Raw genomic sequence first — 18,489 nt, forward strand, 5'->3', positions numbered from 1 at the left:
CTGGGTCACGCACAAGGATCAGCACTTCTACTTCGAGTCACCCGAAGACACGTTAGACTTTGCGAAAAAGGCAAAGTCTAACGTTTCTGTTGGGCAATTGTGTGGTGATTGTTTGATGTTGGAGTTTGTTTGTAAGGGGGGGGGGGGGGAAAAGAGGAGAGACTATCTGGCACCAGGGATGGGGGCCACCAAGCTAGCTGGGCGAGCTAGCTCTTGGAAGCGCAGTGGGTGGGGGGTGTATATGTTTGGTTTAGTAAAGGGGTTGGGTTACAGGGTGTTGTTACTAGGGGGGAGGGGGGGCCGAATGTTCTGCTGACAAGGGAGGGACTGGGGCTGAGGGACAGAGAGAAGGTTGGGGGTGGGGGCTGCCTGGGGATGGACCGATAGAGGCGCGGAGCATGGGCTGGAAGCGGGCCTAAAAAAGGGGATGGCTGATCGGCGGAGGGCGGGCAATGAGCCCCCCAACTAGAATGTTCACGGGTTAAATGGGCCGGTCAAAAGGGCATGCGTGTTCGCGCATTTTAGGGGATTGTAGGCGGACGTGGTAATGTTGCAGGAGACGCACATTAGATTAACGGACCAGGTTAGACTGAGGAAAGGCTGGGTCAGTCAGGTCTTTCACTCGGGACTAGATACAAAGACTAGAGGGGTCGCGATCCTGATCAATAAGCGGGTGGTGTTTGAGGCAGGTAGAATAGTCTCGGACGTGGGAGGTCGGTACATTATGGGCAGTGGGAAGCTAGAGGGGGTGCAGGTGGTATTAGTAAATGTGTATGCGCCAAATTGGGATGATGTGAAGTTTATAAAGAGGATGCTGGGGAAGATACCGGACCTGGACTCGCACAGGTTGATCATGGGAGGGCACTTCAACACAGTTATTGACCCTGGCTTGGACCGGTCAAGCTCGAGAACGGGCAGGGTGCCAGCAATGGCAAAGGAACTAAAAGGGTTCATGGAGCAGTTGGGGGGGGGGGGGGGGGATGGATCCATGGAGATTTGGGCAGCCGAGGGTGAAGGAGTTCTCCTTCTACTCACACGTGCATAAAGTATACTCCCGGATTGATTTCTTTATTTTGAGCAGGGTCTTGTTGGCTGGGGTGGTGGACACGGAGTACTCGGCGATCACAAACTTAGACCATGCTCCGCACTGGAGGTTGGATGTGGGACTTTTGGCGGATGACGGGGTGTGCGAGCGGCTGAGAAGATGTATTCAGAGCTACCTGCAGGTCAATGACACGGGGGAAATTTCAGCAGCGGTGGGGTGGGAAGCATTGAAGGCGGTGGTCAGAGGGGAGCTGATCTCGATCCGGGCCGATAGGGAGAAGGTGGACAGGGCAGAGACGGACCGACGGTAAAGGAGATACTACAGATTGATAGGAGATATGCAGAGACCCCAGAGGCAGGGCGTTTAAGGGAACAGCGGAGGTCACAGGTGGAGTTTGGCTTGCTGACCATAGGGAGGGTGGTGGAGCAGCTGAGAAAGGAGAGGGGGGTGATCTATGAACATGGAGAGAAGGCCAGCAGAATGCTTGCACAGCAGCTTAGGAAGAGGGAGGCAGGTAGGGAGATAGGGAAAGTAAAGGACAGAGACGGGAACCTGGTTGGTGATTCAGTAGGGGTGAATAAGGCGTTGAGGGACTTCTACATCAGGCTGTACAGGTAGGAACTCCCTATGGGGCCGGAGGGGATGAAGCACTTCTTGGAGGGGCTGGATTTCCCAAAGGTGGACGGGGAGCGGGTAGAAGGGCTGGGGGCCCCAATCGGGCTGGAACAGATAGTCGAGGGCTTGAAGGCCATGCAGGCTGGTAAGGTCCGGGTCCGGATGGGTACCTAGTGGAGTTTTATAAAACGTTCTTGGGCATATTGGGGCCGGTATTGTTGAGGATGTTCAATGAGGCAAGGGAAAGAGGGGTGTTGACCCCGATGATGTCACAGGCAACGATTTCGCTGATTCTTAAGCGTGACAAGAACCCAGAGCTGTGTGGGTCCTACAGGCCGATATCCCTGTTGAATGTAGATGCCAAGTTGCTGGCCAAAATCTTGTCCTCCAGGATCGAGGATTGTGTCCCGGATGTTATTGGGGAGGACCAGATGGGGCTTGTTAAGGGCAGGCAGTTGGTGGCCAATGTAAGAAGGCTGTTAAATGTGATCATGATGCCCCCGGAAGGTAGGGAGGTCATGGTAGTGATCGCAATGGATGTAGAATGGGACTATCTGTGGGAAATACTGGGACAGTTCGGATTCGGGCGGGGCTTTATTGACTGGGTCAGGTTTCTGTATCAGGCTCCTGTGTCAAGTGTACGGACGAATAGGACCATCGGACTATTTTAGACTGCACCGGGGGACGAGACAGGAATGCCCCCTTTCCCCACTGTTGTTTGCGCTGGCTATAGAACCGTTCTCGGAGAGCCTCGAGGGGCTGGAGAGGACTGGTCCGGGGGGCGGGAGCACAGGGTTTCACTCTATGCGAATGACCTGCTTCTGTATGTTTCGGTCCCAATAGAGGGGATGGAAGAAATCATGAGGAATCTAGGGGAATTTGGCCGGTTTTCGGGGTATAAGCTTAACATGGGAAAGAGTGAGATGTTTGTGGTCCAGGCGAGAGGACAGGAGAGGCGACTGGGAGAGCAGCCGTTTAGGTTAGTACAGGGAAGCTTTAGGTACCTAGGCATCCAAGTAGCGCGGGGAATGGGACGGGCTGCATAAATTTAATCCGGCCCGGCTGATGGACCAAATGAAGGACGATTTTCGGAGATGGGACGCGCTTCCGTTGTCTCTGGCTGGGAGGGTGCAAACGGTAAAGATGAAGGTCCTCCCAAGGTTCCTATTTGTATTTCAGTGTCTCCCCATTTTTATTCCGCGGTCCTTTTTTAAACGGGTCAACCGAGTGATCACGGGCTTCGTCTGAGCGGGCAAGACCCCGCAAGCAAGGAAGGTAATGCTTGAGCGGTGTCGGGGAGAGGGCGTGCTGCGCTGCCAAATTTTAGCAACTATTACTGGCCGACTAATATAGCCATGATCAGGAAGTGGGTGGTGGGGGAGGGGTCGGCCAGGGTGCGTATGGAGGTGGCTTCATGTAAGGGCACCAGATTGGGGGCGTTGGTAACTGCGCCTCTGCTGTTCCCGCCGGCACGGTACTGCACCAGTCCAGTGGTGGTGGCGGCCCTGAGAGTTTAGGGCCAGTGGAGGCAGCATGTGGGAGCAGTGGGAGCATCGGTCTGGGCCCCAATCTGTGATAATCACCGGTTTGCCCCGGGGAGTATGGACGGGGGGTTCCGGTTATGGCGGAGAGCAGGGATTGAGGATAGGGGATATGTTCATAGAGGGGAGCTTTCGGAGTACGAGGCCGTTGGAGGAAAAGTTTGGGTTGGCGAGGGGAAACAAATTCAGATATCTGCAGGTGCGGGACTTCGTTCGTAAACAGGTGTCAACCTTCCTGCTCCTACCGCTAAGGGGGATTCAGGACAGGGTAGTTTCCAGAGGGTGGGTTTGAGAAGGGAGCATCTCTGACATTTACAAGGAACTTATGGGGTCAGAGGAGACGCAGACCGAGGAGCTGAAGCGCAAGTGGGAGGAGGAGCTGGGAGGTGAGGTAGAGGATGGTCTATGGGCAGACGCGGTGAGTAGAGTCAACACGTCCGCAACGTGTGCCAGGCTCTGCCTGATACAGTTTAAGGTTGTTCATCGGGCTCACATGACAGTAGCCCGGATGAGCAGATTCTTTGGGGTGGAGGACAGGTGTGCAAAATGTGCAGAAGGACCGGCGAACCATGTCCACATGTTTTGGACATGTCCAAAGTTTAGGGGATTTTGGCTGGGGTTTGCAGACGTCATGTCCACGGTGTTAAAAACAAGGGTGACGCCGAGTCCAGAGGTGGAGATATTCGGGGTGTCAGAAGACCCGGGAATCCAGGGGGAGAAAGAGGCAGACGTTCTGGCCTTTGTTTCCCTGGTAGCCCGGAGATGGATACTATTAGCTTGGAGGGACTCAAAGCCCCCAAAGTCGGAGACCTGGCTATCGGACATGGCTAGCTTTCTCTGTTTGGAGAAAATCAAGTTTGCCTTGAGAGGGTCACTGTTAGCGGGGGGGTGGGGGGGGGTTGCTGTACAAGAGGTAAATGGCTTTTGCAATATGTTTATGGTTTCATGTATATTGTTCATTTGGTTGTTGTTACTATACCAAAAATACCACAATAAAACATTTATTTTTAAAAAAGTCAGGAGCGAGATTGTCCGACCACCCACCGGGTCGGAGAATCGCCGGGGGCTGGCATGAATCCCGCCCCCGCCGAATTCTCCGGCACCGGATATTCGGCGGGGGGCGGGAATCGCGCCGTGCCGGTTGGCGCGCCCCCCCCCCCCCCCCCACCCCCCGCCCCCCCGCAATTCTCCGGCCCGAAGTCCCGCTGCTAAAATGCCTGTCCCACCGGCGTAGATTAAACCACCTCTCTTACCGACGGGACAAGGTGGCTCCGGGGTCCTGGGGGGGGGGGGGGGGCGATCGAGGCCCACCGATCCGCGGGCGGGCCTGTGCCGTGGGGGCACTCTTTTCCTTCCGCCTTCGCCACGGTCTCCACCATGGCGGAGGCGGAAGAAACTCCCTCCACTGCGAATGCGCGGGAATGCCGTCAGCGGCCACTAATGCTCCCGGCATGCGCCGCCCGGAGATGTCATTTCCGCGCCAGCTGGCGGGGCACCAAATGCCTTTTCCGCCAGCTGGCGGGGCGGAAATTCGTGCGGCGCGGGCCTAGCCCCTTAAGGTTGGGGCCCGACCCCCCAAGATGCGGAGCATTCCGCACCTTTGGGGCGGCGCGATGCCAGACTGATTTGCGCCGTTTTGTGCGCCAGTCGGCAGACATCACGCTGATACCGGAGAATTTCGCCCCAGATCTCTATTTCAACTGACAACAAATAATTACAACAATCAAGAAGATGATCCAAGTTACGTGACTTTTTGCAAAATATAAGCTCCATTTGATAACCAGAAAATATCTTTGGTATTTTATTTAATTCCAGTAGCAGCCATTGAGTAAAAAAATCCATGTATACGGATTTCCATTTAATCCACGTCATACTCCAGGTACTAGAGCACACACTCTAGACTAACACACGGAGAGTGCTTTACTATTGGCAGTCCTTTAGATGAGATATTAACCAGACGAGATGTGTACATTCCCAAGGCACCATTCAAACAAGGGCGGGGGTGTTCTCTCGTTGTCCTGTCCAATATTTATCCCACAACCAACATTATGTCATTTCTGTTTGTGGAACCTGTTCTGCACAAACTGGTTGCCATATCTTCTACATTAGAGCAGTATAAAATTGTGAAGCATTTGCTGAAACTGCCTGAAGCTGTGAAAGGTGCTATATAAATACATGTTCTTTCTTTCTTTAACACATGCTGGTAAAGACCAATACCAATGCCATGTATTTTATTCCTCCCACCAGTCCGAGAGACCAATCTGTGCCTGAAGGAGGCAGCCATGCAATCAATATGCTCCTAGGCCTCCTTTTCAACACCCAAGTACATGGGAGAACGAGTTGGCCATTAGTTCTTCTTTGCTCCTTTAGGCAGGGGTGACGAGCAGTCTTCGTGATCTCATTGTATGAGCATTCCATGCCAGCCACAACTCTCGGGTTGTTATAGCCAGGGATAGACCTGTGCTATCTCAACTGTATTCTTCGGATGATGCACCATGTCGAGTTTATTTAAACACACGCAGAACAAAAAGTGTATTTTCAAACATAGAACAACAATTGGGAGAGTTTGGGATGAAGGCATTAGGGTAGTTAAGTGACTCATACTCCAGTTAAATTAACCAATCAGGATTTACGGAGATGTCAAAGATTCTGTGAATTGTTTCCCTCTCCTGCTCTGAAAATTCCTCTGAACTATTTCCCTACCAAAGGCAAAAATAAGTGAAAAATGATTGAGACAGTAATAATCAACATAAGAATTTAAAGGGCTGGAGGGGGTGGGGGGCACACAATGAAAACGAGAGAGACAAGGGACTAAAACTGTAGACAGACATCTGTAAATATGCACCTAGGCCAAACTAGGAATTGCAACAAAGGTTCGCAGACCAAAGGGGGTCACGGCCACAGCAGGAGGGAAAGCAATTGTATGTAAATATCTGTACTGACGACTGCCTGTCTTTTAACCTCCTTTTATTTCTTGCTCATTTTTGTTTTTTTACCTCTGGTCAACACAGTTATGTTAAATGTAACATCTGAGTTGTGAAATACAAAATTATATATATATATATATATATATATATATATATATAGACAAATTGAACAATCTTTCTCATAAGGAAGAGAATAGTAATTCAGCCCCGCATTCAATTTGCTCAATGGCCGTAATTTGTTCAGCTCGAAGGTTGTGCAACAACGGGCCACTCCAGGATGTTAGAAAGGGTAGATTTGTATTGGTTTCCATTAGTCACCCTGCAGCAGGTTCGCAATTTCAGCACAAGCTCCAAGGAGTGATGCTGGGCAGACACAAGGTACCTCTGGCAACCGGACTGAAGGAAAACAAAACATTAAGTATGCATCCAGCAACTGCAAGTTTAAGCCAAAGTTGTTTGAAGGAAGAATGTGTTAGCCTTGGAAAGGTTCCAGAGGAGGTTCAGAAGAATGATGCCTGGGATGAAGAGCTTGTCACATGAGGAATGGTTGAGGACTCTGGGTCTGTTCGCGTTGGGAGTTGAGAAGGATGAGGGGGTATCTTATTGAAGCTTACAGGATACTGCAAGGCCTGGATAGAATGTTTCACTTGTATGAAAACTAGAATCAGAGGGCAGAACCTCAGACTAAAGGAACAATCTTTTAAAACAGAGGAGGAATAATTTCTCCGGTCAGGGGGTGGTGAATCTGTGAAACTATTTGCCGCAGAAGGTTGGAGGCCAAATCACGGAGTGTCTTTAAGTCAGAGATGAATAAGTTCTTGATTAATAAGGGGATCAGGGGTCATGGGGAGAAGACAGGAGAAAAATATAATAATAATCACTTAGTCACAAGTAGGCTTCAATGAAGTTACTGTGAAAAGCTCCCAGTCGCCACATTCCGGCGCCTGTTCGGGGAGGCTGGTATGGGAATTAAACCTGCGCTGCTGGCATTGTTCTGCATTACAAACCAGCAGTTTAGCCCACTGTCCTATTAGCCATGATTGATTGGCGGAGCAGACTCGAGGGGCCCAGTGGCCTAATTCTGTTTGTATGTCTTCTGGTCTTAAGGTTTAAAGTTAATTTACCTTCTAACAGGAAGACTGCTTGTTTTCGGAAAATTTTCACTGGCATGTCATCTAATTCTATCTCCTGCAGCTTTGCAATCAGCTGCTCCTCATTGCGACACACTTTCTCCTGGGCATACAGGCCATCGGGCATTATTCGTTGCTGACCCAATCCAATCAGAGCTATTTCAACAGCTAGTGTTAAGTAAGATTCCCCATCCTCCAGGAACTTGTGAGCAGGTAGATGTTGGTACTCCAGCAGTTTCAACTGCCCCATGGTTTCTGTGAAAAAGAAACAACCACACATGATTACATTAGATTTATCACACTGAACAAAATCCATTTTGAAAAAATCCAACCACAACATACTTTTACATGGAGTGTGGAACTAAGCCCTACGTGTACTGAGCTAACTTTATCTTAGCCAGGGTTACTGCAGTGCCCATGCAATTATACCCAAGCATGGCGCAGGATCCCCGTGCACGGAAGGAGTAAATGCACAACAGATCAAATTTTTAAAAATTCCAACAATCAGGCAAGTTGAGAAAGTGATTTTCCAAAAAAGATGCCAAAGAATAATTGAGGCTCATTCTCCCAAGCTAGTCTGTGCACCGCCTAGCAGCTGTTTACAGGCCTGGGAGAAGCTTGTTTGAGCAAAGAAAATAGCTAAGGGCGGATGTGAAAACAGGGCAGAGCTGGCGTGCAAAAAGGAATCAGTGAAAGTGTCGCAGAAGAGTTTTTTTTTCAATAAAGCAACAGTGGAGTTTGGCATTGGTGTTGCAGCATAATTCACGAAGCATTTACATGTTTTCCCCAAATGCTGACCAATATTTTAGACAAATAAAATAAGTCATGAAACTGCAATTTTCCTAATTCACAAATGCCAATTCTCACCCATCTCAGGTGATCAAGCAACTGACTAACTTTAACTTTAAACTTGATTAGAGTTATTTTGCTCAATTATTATTAATCTCAGTTCACATAGGATGATGATGCAAAATGGAGAAATAATGAAATAGTATTGTATAATCTGGAGCACAGATGCAAAAGCATCCATCTCCCCACAAGGCCAGATGTTTAAGTACTAAAAAGCAGGGCAGCTACTCTGATCTGGAAGCCACTGACAATAGGGCTTTGGCATTTCTTTATCAGACCACTAGAGGGATCCCAAAGGGTGAAGAAAAAAGAAACCAAAGCAAACTTCCTCTTGGCCCAGGGAACTTGTGACCCAATTGACAAACAGTTCTAAAATGTGTTACAGGACATTCTATAGATCAGACCCAATCCCTACCAGCCCACACGTTACCCTTCTCCCCAAAGACCTGAGTGAAGATAGTTCTCAATAGGCCCTGGTCTTTTTATTAACAGCAGAGACTGCACTTCAGAAGTATTCACTGGTCATAAAGCACTTGGGGGCATTCTGAGCTCTATAAATACAAGTCTTTCTTTATATTTTCAGGCTATATATTCAGAAGGAGTGTAATCACAGATTGCAATGTTAACTGAGTGCATCATAAACAGAGTGGGAACCTGAGAGTTGTGTGGAAATTTGATACAGGGAAGAAGGAGGTGTTCCTTTTCACCATAACACCGGTAGCGTTTTGTATAAATTTGAGGCAGTTAAGTATTTACAACCAGGAATATATATCTAATACTTCATTAATCATACAAACTTGTTAAATACCTAAAGTTAAAGCAAATGACTTAATAACATTAAACTTTAATGAAATATTTAAAACAAGGTTAGATTGAGATAGCAGTGCAGGAGGCATGCTGCATCCACAGAATGATCCCAGGCAATTACATCTCTTTTAAGCATCTGCAACTCGAGGAACTTTGACTCAGAGTTGTGGAGCTGGAGTCCAAGGTGCAGACACTTGCAATGTACCAGGAGGGCCTGGGCTGGGGTGGGGGTTAAACCCTGGACATTTCGACCGATAAGACAGCCACACTCCCTTTGGTTAAGCAGTTTACTGTTACCAGGGAGAGAAGGATGTGGCTGCCATTCAGACACCTATGGATACCACAAATGTGGTGGAGAAAGAGCCTCAGCAGGTATGAGTTAACAGTTCCCGGTATGGATAAGGACAAAGATTGCAGGAAGAACAAGTAAAAGGACTGCGGCACCGAGCTACAGGATGCCACTCATTAGTGGAGGATCGCAGTCATGGTAGGGGATAGTATAGTTAGGTGATAAATAATGTATTTTCTAGCTTTATTGCCTGCCCGGTGCCATGATCAAAAACATTTCCTTGTGGCTAGAGAAAGAACTTGGAGGAGGGTTGAATCCAGTTGTGGTTGGTGTTGATGCAGGAATCAATGAACTAACAAAGTGATCCTGCTGTAAGAGTTTAAGGAGCTCTCAAAACTATAAAGCACAACCTCAAAAGGTTAATATTCTCTGCATTACCAACTGGGCCAAGCACAAATTAGAGGGACAAACAGATTTAAAGGGTGAAATGCGTGGCTGAAGTGGTTTAGCAGGCAGTGACTTCACTTTTTAAAATTAATTTACGGGATGTGGACGTCGCTGGCCGGGCCAGTATAGTGCCCATACTAACCGTCCTCCATTTCAGAGGGTATCTGAGAGTCAAACACATTGCTATGGATTTGGACTAACATGGAGGCCAGACCAGGTAAGGACAGCAGATTTCCTTCCATAAGAGCCATTAATGGACCAGATAGGTGTTTGCGACAATCGACAATGCCAATATGCTAGACTTTAAATTCCAGATTTTTATTAAATTCAAATTTCACCACCTGCGATGGTGGGAATTGAACTTGGGTCCCCTGATCCTGTCCTCAGCCTCTGGATTACTAGCCCAGTGACAATACCATTTGTGCTGGACTCTACTTGACCAAGGCTGGGGCCACTGTTCTGGCAAATCAAATAAATAGGGCTTTAAAATTAATGAGGGATCAGATGGGGCAAATTTATACGTCTGAAGAGAAGTCTGTCCAGATTAGAGAGCAGATTAGGAGATTTGGTGAAATCAGGAATGAACAGTTTAGTAATGGCAATAAGGAATTAATGATTAAAGCCATCGCAGGGAAAAAAGTAAAAATTAGCATTTATAAACATTGCACTGAATGCATAAAGTATTCATAACAAGATGGGTGAATTAAAGACACAAACAAAAATAAATGGGCTTGAATAGTGGGCATTGATAAGACAGGGTTTTGTGCAATACTAAAGTCCTAAATTATAACAAAACTAATTACAGAAGTATGAGGGGCAAGTTGACGGAGGTAGGTTGCGAAATTAGTTTCAGGTTAAGCAATGACAAACATTTAAAATAAATAATCAATAATTCTAAATAAACATAGGAACAAAATTCTGCTGGAAAAGCATACAGCCATGGCAAAGTTAGTGAAGAAATTAAATTAAAGGACAAAGCTTATTACTTTCTCAAAGAGTAGCATAACAACTTATTTATACAGCACATTTAATGTAATAAAAGTGTTCCCAGGTGCTTCACAGGAGCATTAAAATAAAATATGGCACGGAGCCACATTAGGTCAGCTGACCAAAGTCAAAGAGGTGGGTTTTAAAGGATATCGTTAAGGAGGAAAGTGTGGTTCAGAGGCGGAGAGGTGAAGGGAGAGTATCCCAGAGCTCAAATCCTGGGCAACTGAAGGTACAGCCCACCTTTGTCTTATTAATTTAAAGCCCTATTTTCCACCCTAGTTACTGGATTCACCAGAAAAGTGGCCCCAGACTGGGTTAAGTAGAGCTCATCACAAATGGCATGGTCACTGGGCTAGAAATCCAGAAGCCCAGGGCGATCACTTTCTTCAACATGCTCATTGAGAAATCTGCAAACGTTTTTCCCCCCCCTCCTGTCTACCCACAAGCCTACCTTCACCAGTTACTGTGCACGTTGTCCTTTAAAGAGGCAACAATGAGAGTAATTATAATGGGGAATAAAACAAATAATGTTGAAACATGTTGCTGAAGCTTTTCAACTTACACTCATCAGGAAAAATGTAAGAATGACAAATTTCAAATGATCACAACAATCTATACCACAGGGGAAAAGGGATGCCGATTGGTTGGCAAGTTAACTCTGATTGGTCGAGATGTTTCCATGGAGAAAACAATGGAGAACTGTAAGCTTTCCATTCTGGGTAATTCAAAAAAGTGTGTGGCTTGAACATATTCTTTTTGTTTGCAGTGAACTGGTCCCTGCATATGAATATATGTCACTTCAGCAAGGAAAAATGAGCGATCTTAAATTGGTTGTTGGTGTAAATATTAGCACATTACAGGAGGTCAAGTTCACTTTGCGGGGGTCAGAGGAGGGCTTCACCCGGAGGTGGAAACTGTTCATTGATTTCTTCAAGGAGAATTTGGCGGGGGGGGGGGGGGGGGGGGGGGGGGGGGAAAGAGAGAGAGAGAATAAGCAGGCAAAAATTAGGAAGGCGGGGTATAGTGGGTTGTTGGTATCGGGGGAGGTTGCGGGTTTGTGGTTGTTTGCCCAGGTTGATGTTTTCTTTTTCTGATATTTTTTGTATATATGCAAAAAGCCTGCAATAAAATATTTCTAAAAAACTATTAGCATACTCAGAATTGTTCAGAAAGTGCTGTCCGAAATTACTTCAAAGTACCTTTGGCTCATTTGCGGGTTTGCACGATACATAGCAAACATTGATCTGATCGGGATAGTCATTGTCCTGTAGGATAGCTTTGATGTGCTCTATTTCCACATCGAGTTTGCAAGGTGAGCAAATGGTTAGAGCCTTATTCAGAAAATGCTGACAATTCCAATATTACAGCATGTGGAGCTGGATGCATCCTAACGTGTACATTGGCCAGTGAAGGTAGGCTTGTGGTAGACGGGAGCAAAAAAAAAAAAACTCGCAGATTTCTCAACTAGCACGTTGAGGAAAGGGAACACATTAGACACCTCCATCTCAAAAGTGAATTCAAATTTAGATTAATTGTCAAGTGTACCGATGTACAGTGAAAAATATTGTTCTGTGTACAGTCCAGTCTAGGCAGATTGTTCTATACATGAAAAACATAGGACATATGATAAATACACAATGTAAATACATAGACATAGGGTGAACATGCAGAGTGCAGTGCTACTCAGTAGAGAAAACACAGAGATCAATTCCGCCCTTAAGAAGGTCATTCAGGAGTCTGGTAACAGTGGGGAAGAATTGGAGTGTGGTATGGAGCGTATTAAAGTGTGCCAGAAAATGCAGATTCAAAAGATCATGAACGTATCATACGCATACCGGAAATATTCCCTGGGTAGGAAGTATGAATAGAGAACTGGTTATTGGACAGGAAACAGAGAGGATGAATGAACAGGCGATTATTAGGGTGTCAGGGTGTAACAAGCAGAGTGCTGTTCAGAGGGTTGTGAATCTGTAGAATTTGTTAAAAGACTATAGATGCCCAGTCGATGAATATGTGCAACCAGCACAAGGTGAAGTAGGAGTGAGTGGAATTGGCAGTTTGGCAAGTGTGGGAGTTTAAGGGTTAATCTCTTGCCTTGGAATCTAGTACTAATTGCTGCTAGTTCTTCGATAACATCCACAATTTAGTAGGCATTAAATTCTAAAGGGTAAACAGTAAAGTATCTTTTAAGGCTGACAAGAGTGAAAAACAGTCTCTCCTACGGTGTGGGAGTTAGGTGAAGTGCGGGAAGGAGGTTTTTTTCTTGCTCTTCTTTTCTGCTGTCTTGTTTTCCTAACTACTTTCACAGGTCAGAAGGGGCAGTATCAGACCAAGACCCAAAACGCTGGATTATTATTAAGGGATTAACTGAGAAGCACCAGGGATAAGTAAAAAGTCAGAGACGCTGAGAAGGAGGCTAAAGTTAAAATAAGCGGAGAATCGTTAAGATTAAGTAATTAGAAAAGTTTGCACCCAAGACTCCATAAATACGAGATTATGTCATGTCAGGTGAGGTCATGCAAGTGGAATATGCGACCTGTCATATCAGAGAAGTCATGGACCCTACCAGCATCCTAGATGACCACGCGTGCAGAAGTGTTCCCGAATGCAAAAATTTGAGCTCCAGGATTCAGAGCCCGAGTGGTGGCTGGAGTCACTGCGGCACATCTGTGAAGCTGAGAGTTATGTGGATGGTACGTTTAGAGAGGTAGTCACATCACAGCTCAAGGGACTTGAGGGAAAAAAGGAAATGGGTGACCACCAGGCAGTCCAAGAGAATCAGGCAGGCGGTGCAGGAGTCCTCTGGGGACCTGCTCACAAATCAGTTTTTCATTTAGGAAGCTGGTTCCTCAAGACGGAGCTAAGCTTCTGGCACTACAAGTGGCTTGACTGTACAGGAGGAGAGTAAGAAAGCAGGAGAGATAGTGATTGGGGATTCGTTAGTTAAGGGAACAAGACAGGCATTTCTGTGGCCGCAGATGAGGCCCCAGTATAGTGTGTTGCTTTCCTGGTGCCTGGGTCAGAGATGTCACGGAGCGCTGCCAGACATCCTGAAGGGGGATGGTGATTGGACAGAGATTGCGGTATAAATTGGCACCAATGATTTACACAGAATGAGGGATGAGGTCTTGCATCAAGAATTTAGGGAGCTAGGCAGTAGACCTTAAATCTGGTAATCTCTGGATTACTCCTGGTGCCACGTGCTCGCAAGTACAGAATTAGGAGAATAGCGCAGATGAATGCTTGGCTCGAGAGTTGATGCGGGAGGGAGGGGTTTAGATTCCTGGATCACTCGGATTGTTTCTGGAGAAAGTGGGACACGTATAAGCAAGACGGTCTACATCTGAACTGGAATCAGACCAACATCTTGGAGGTGGGTTTGCTAGTGCTGTTGAGGGGGGTTTAAACTAGTTCGGGAGAGGACACAGTGTTAATGCAACAGGGGCACAGCATGTTGAGTTTCAAGGGAGTAAGGCGAGGCTGGATAGCCTCTACTTTAATGCTAGGAGTATCACAAGTAAGACAAGTAAAGGGCGTGTGTTAACACGTGGAGTTGGGATGTTGTTGCCATCACAGAGATGTGGTTGTGGGAGTGGCAAGACAGGCAGCTTAACATTCCAGGGCATAGGATCTTCAGGCAGGATTGGGGAGGGTGTAATGTGGTGGTGTGGCATTGTTAATTAAAAAGTCTGTTACTGCAGTAAGGAGGGACGATATCTTGGAAGGGTCTTCTAATGAGGCTTTGTGGGTAGAGTTCAGGAATAAAAAAGGGCAGTCACAATTCTGGCAGTATATTATAGACCACCAAATAGTCAGTAGGCAATAGAGGAGCAGATATGTAGATAATTCATGTAGGTGTGTATAAACAAAAAGTGTAATTATATTACGAGATTTCAATTCCCTACATTAATTGGGATAACCACATTATAAAGGGTTTAGAGGGAGCAGATTTCTTGAAATGTATTCAAGAGAGCTTTTCCTACCAACATGTGGAAGGTCCAGCAAGGGATGGTGCAGTGCTGGACCTAGTTCTGGGGAACAAAGCCAGACAGGTGTTCGAGGTAGCAGTGGGGGATCATTTTAGTGATAGCGACCACAATATTTTAAATTTGTCATGGAAAAGGAAAAAGATAGTCTGCAAAAAAGGTTTCAGATTGGTAGAAGGCCAAAGTAGACTGGGAACAGCTACTTCTGGGTAAATCTACAGCAGCACAGTGAGGGGGCATTCAAAATGGAATTGGCGAGAATACAGGTGCAACATGTTCCCTTTAAGGTGAAATGTAGAAGCTACAGGTCCTGAGAACCCTGGATGTCTAGGAATATTCAGGACTGGATCGGAAGGAAAAGAGGCTTTTAAAAAGTACAAAGGGAGAAGATCTGCAAGGGCCCTTGTGGAGTATAGAAAGTGCAGGGGGAAACACAAAAAAGCAATTAGCGGAGCAAAGAGGGGGCATGGAAAAGCACTGGCGGCTAAGATAAGGGAAAATCCCAAGATATTCCATCAGTATATCAAGGGAAAGGGTAACCATGGAAAGAGTAGGACCCATTAGGGACCAAGGGGGTAATTTGTGTGTGAGCCGGATGACATTGGTTGAGTGTTAAACGAGTCTTCACATCGGTCTTCACTTCGGAGAAGGAGATGTAAGCGCAGAATTCAGACAGAGGGACTGTGAGGTTCTTAAGCTTTTCGACATAGGGAGTGAGGAGGTATTGGGAATTTTGGCGGGCTTAAAAGTGGACAAAATCAGCAGGTCCGGATGAGTTGTAGCCAGGCTGCTGTGGAAGATGAGGGAGGAAATTACAGGAGCGCTGACCCAAATTTTTAATTCCGCTCTGCATAGGGGAGGTACTAGGGGACAGCTAATGCAGCTCCACTTTTCAAGAAGGGAGATAAACCAGGGAATTAAACAGCAGTGAATCACACATCAGTGGTAGGGAAACTATTGGAAAAAGTTCTGAAGGACAGAATCAATCTCCACTTGGAGAGGCAAGGTTTGATCAAGGATCGTCAGCATGGCTTTGTAGAGGGAGGTCATGCCTAACAAATCTGATGGAATTTTGAGGAAGTGACCAGGTGTGGAGAGGAGGGTAGTGCAGTTTATGTAGTTTACATGGATTTCAGCAAGGTTCCGCATGGGAAACTGAAAGAAGATAAAAGCACATGAGATCCAGGGTGATAGGCAGTTGGATCCAAAATTGGCTTAGTGATAGGAGACAGAGAGTGGTGCAAGAAGACTGTTTGTGGGTACCTTATGGTTTGTGATTGGCCGGGTGATTGACAGTGAAGAGGGTCCTAGGTTACAGGAGGATATAGACGGATTGGTCAGATGGGCTGATGGAATCTAACCCTGAAGAGTGTGAGGTGATCCACTTTGGAAGGAATAACATGACAAGGAAGTACTCAATGAATGGCAGGACACTAGGAAGCTCAGAGGAACAGAGGAATCGTGGAGGTGTTTATCCACAGATCCCTAAAGGCGGCAGGACGCGAATAGGGTAGCTGAGACGACATATGGGACACTTGCCTTCATAAGAGCAGAGAGGTTATGTTTGAGCCTTTGGTTAGGCTACAGCTGGAGTACTGTGTTCAGTTCTGATCACCACACCACAAGATGTAATTGCATTTAGAGAAGGTGCAGAGGAGATTTACCAGGTGAGAGGGAACCTGATTGAGGTGTATAATATTGAGAGGCATGGCTAGGGTGGATTGAAAGCAGCTGTTCCCCTTAGCAAAAGGGTCAATAACAAGGCATAATTTTAAGGTGAAAGGCAGAAGGTTTAGAGGAAAAGGTTTTTCCACCCAGAAGGTGGTAGGTGTGGAGAATGCACTGCCTGGGAGGGTAGCTGAGGCAGGAAACATTGCAATCTTTAAAAAGTACTTGGGTGAGCACTTGAAACGGCATAACATTCAAGGCTATGGGCCGTGCTGGGAAGTGGGATTAGTGTAGATTTAGAGCCTGTCGGTGCAGGCTTGATGGACTGAAGTGCCTGTTCTGCACTGTATGATTCTATAATTCAACAGAGATTTACAAATTTTTGGGCCCAAAGGGATTCAAGAGATATGGGATCAGAGCGGGAAAGTGGAGCTGATGCAAGCAATCAGCCATGATTTGACGGAATGGTGAAGGCGGCTCGGCGGTCATGTGACTCACACCATTCCCATTTCACATATCCTTTTGTTCTTAAGTTGCAACTCAAATTAATGAACAAAATTTCATATTGGGCTTCTTCAACTTCACCCTGATGATAGTGCCAATCAAACTAATGGTGGGCCAAGGTTTCACCTTGTTACCCATGCACAACATTAAAATTTAATTGAGCGAAAATTTAATTGAGAGAAAACAAATGGATTCGACATTTATTGTTGGAGTTTCACATACCTGTAAATTCAGAATATCCAGAACTTTCATCATCCACTCTGCAAGCATCCATTAATGTATTGAAGAGACAGCCAATAGGGTCCAGTGGGTGACCTACCCAGCCTTCAAGATTGGTTATTGTTGTGATTCCTTTGTGAAAAAAAACAAGTGCTGATGTGGAAATAATCAAATGCTATATATGTTTTTATCTAGACATCTTCTAACTCCACAAAACAGTGATGTTGTCAATATAAGCTTTTTAAAATTCTTACACTTGAAATTATACTATAATCCAAAATATCTCAGATTTGCAGCAGCTTTAATTATAATCTGAACTGGTGTGGCTTTGTATTATTCAATTAAATACATCACACACAAGAGGCCTCAGTAGGTCTCCTTTTGTATCCACAGGGGATCAAGTGTAAAAGACTACCTTCTTCACATCCATTTCTATCGGAAAGTGAACAGCCTGAAAGTGTCTTTAACATGGAAATGTTCCATGATGCATCATAGGAGCATAGAATTCGACACAGATCCACACCAGGAGATATTACAGCATTTCACCAAAAACCTAGCCAAAGATGTAGATTTTAAGGAGTGTTTTAGAGGAGAATAGAGAGGGGCAAGCAAGCAAGACAGATTAAAATTCTCGATGCACAAAAGTTAAGAATTAAGTATGTGGTTGAAAGCTCATCTAAGGGTCAAAGATCACACCAATCTTGCAAAAATCCTGGTTCAGCCTCGGGCCGTTTCTAGGGACGAGAGATGGTGGGTATGGCTAAGGAACGGTTTGAGGTGGGGAGCCAAGACAACAGCTTCAGTCTGCCCATTATTTAATCCGAGGGAATTTCTGCTCCTCCAGTCTGGAAGTGAGACAAAATCAGATAGTGGAGGGGTTGGGAGAGGTATTGTCGAGGAGCTAAGTGCCTTCAACTTACAGGTATATTGTGATGCTGTCTTTTCAGACAATATCATCAAGGGCAGCATGTGGATGAGAAATCGGAGTGGCTAAGAGCAGATTCTTGGAGACACCAGAGATAATGGCGTGGAAACAGGAAGAGAAGCTATTGTAGGTGATTCTCTGGTTACGATTTGATAGATAAGAATGGAGCCAGACAAGGGCAGTCCCAACTAACTGGATGGAAGAGGTGAGGCATTGGGAACGGGATGATATGGTTAACTACGTCAAAGGCTGTCGAGAAGGATGATGAAGAATAGTTTACGGTGGTCACAGTCACTTAAGGTCATTTGTGACTCAAAACATGGAAGTTGTGGCAAAAGTATATATTTGAAATGTGCCTTTTACAGCTTTCCCCTGCTTACCTTTCCTCTGCGCCTGGAACATTTCAAGCTGTTTTTGTTGCTGTCGCCTCAGTGTATTGACAATTGCTATTGCTAGCCTCAAGGCTTCTCTGGGATATCCATGAGATCGCAGCGCGTCCACTCGAGCACAAGCTGTCGGAACGTGCTCTAAAATTCCAAGAGAGTGC

General features: G+C 46.1%; 1 protein-coding gene across 1 annotated transcript in view; it reads right to left on the minus strand.

Moving 5' to 3' along the window:
* Nucleotides 1-18,489, minus strand: part of LOC140408976 (zinc finger SWIM domain-containing protein 6-like) — a 282,372-nt gene that overhangs the window by 45,004 nt on the left and 218,879 nt on the right. The window contains 3 exon segments of the mRNA XM_072496972.1: nt 7,253-7,513; nt 17,021-17,149; nt 18,323-18,469. Coding sequence (XP_072353073.1) covers nt 7,253-7,513; nt 17,021-17,149; nt 18,323-18,469 — 537 coding nt within the window.

Source organism: Scyliorhinus torazame, chromosome 3 (genome assembly GCF_047496885.1).
Source record: "Scyliorhinus torazame isolate Kashiwa2021f chromosome 3, sScyTor2.1, whole genome shotgun sequence".
Lineage (NCBI taxonomy): Eukaryota > Metazoa > Chordata > Chondrichthyes > Carcharhiniformes > Scyliorhinidae > Scyliorhinus > Scyliorhinus torazame.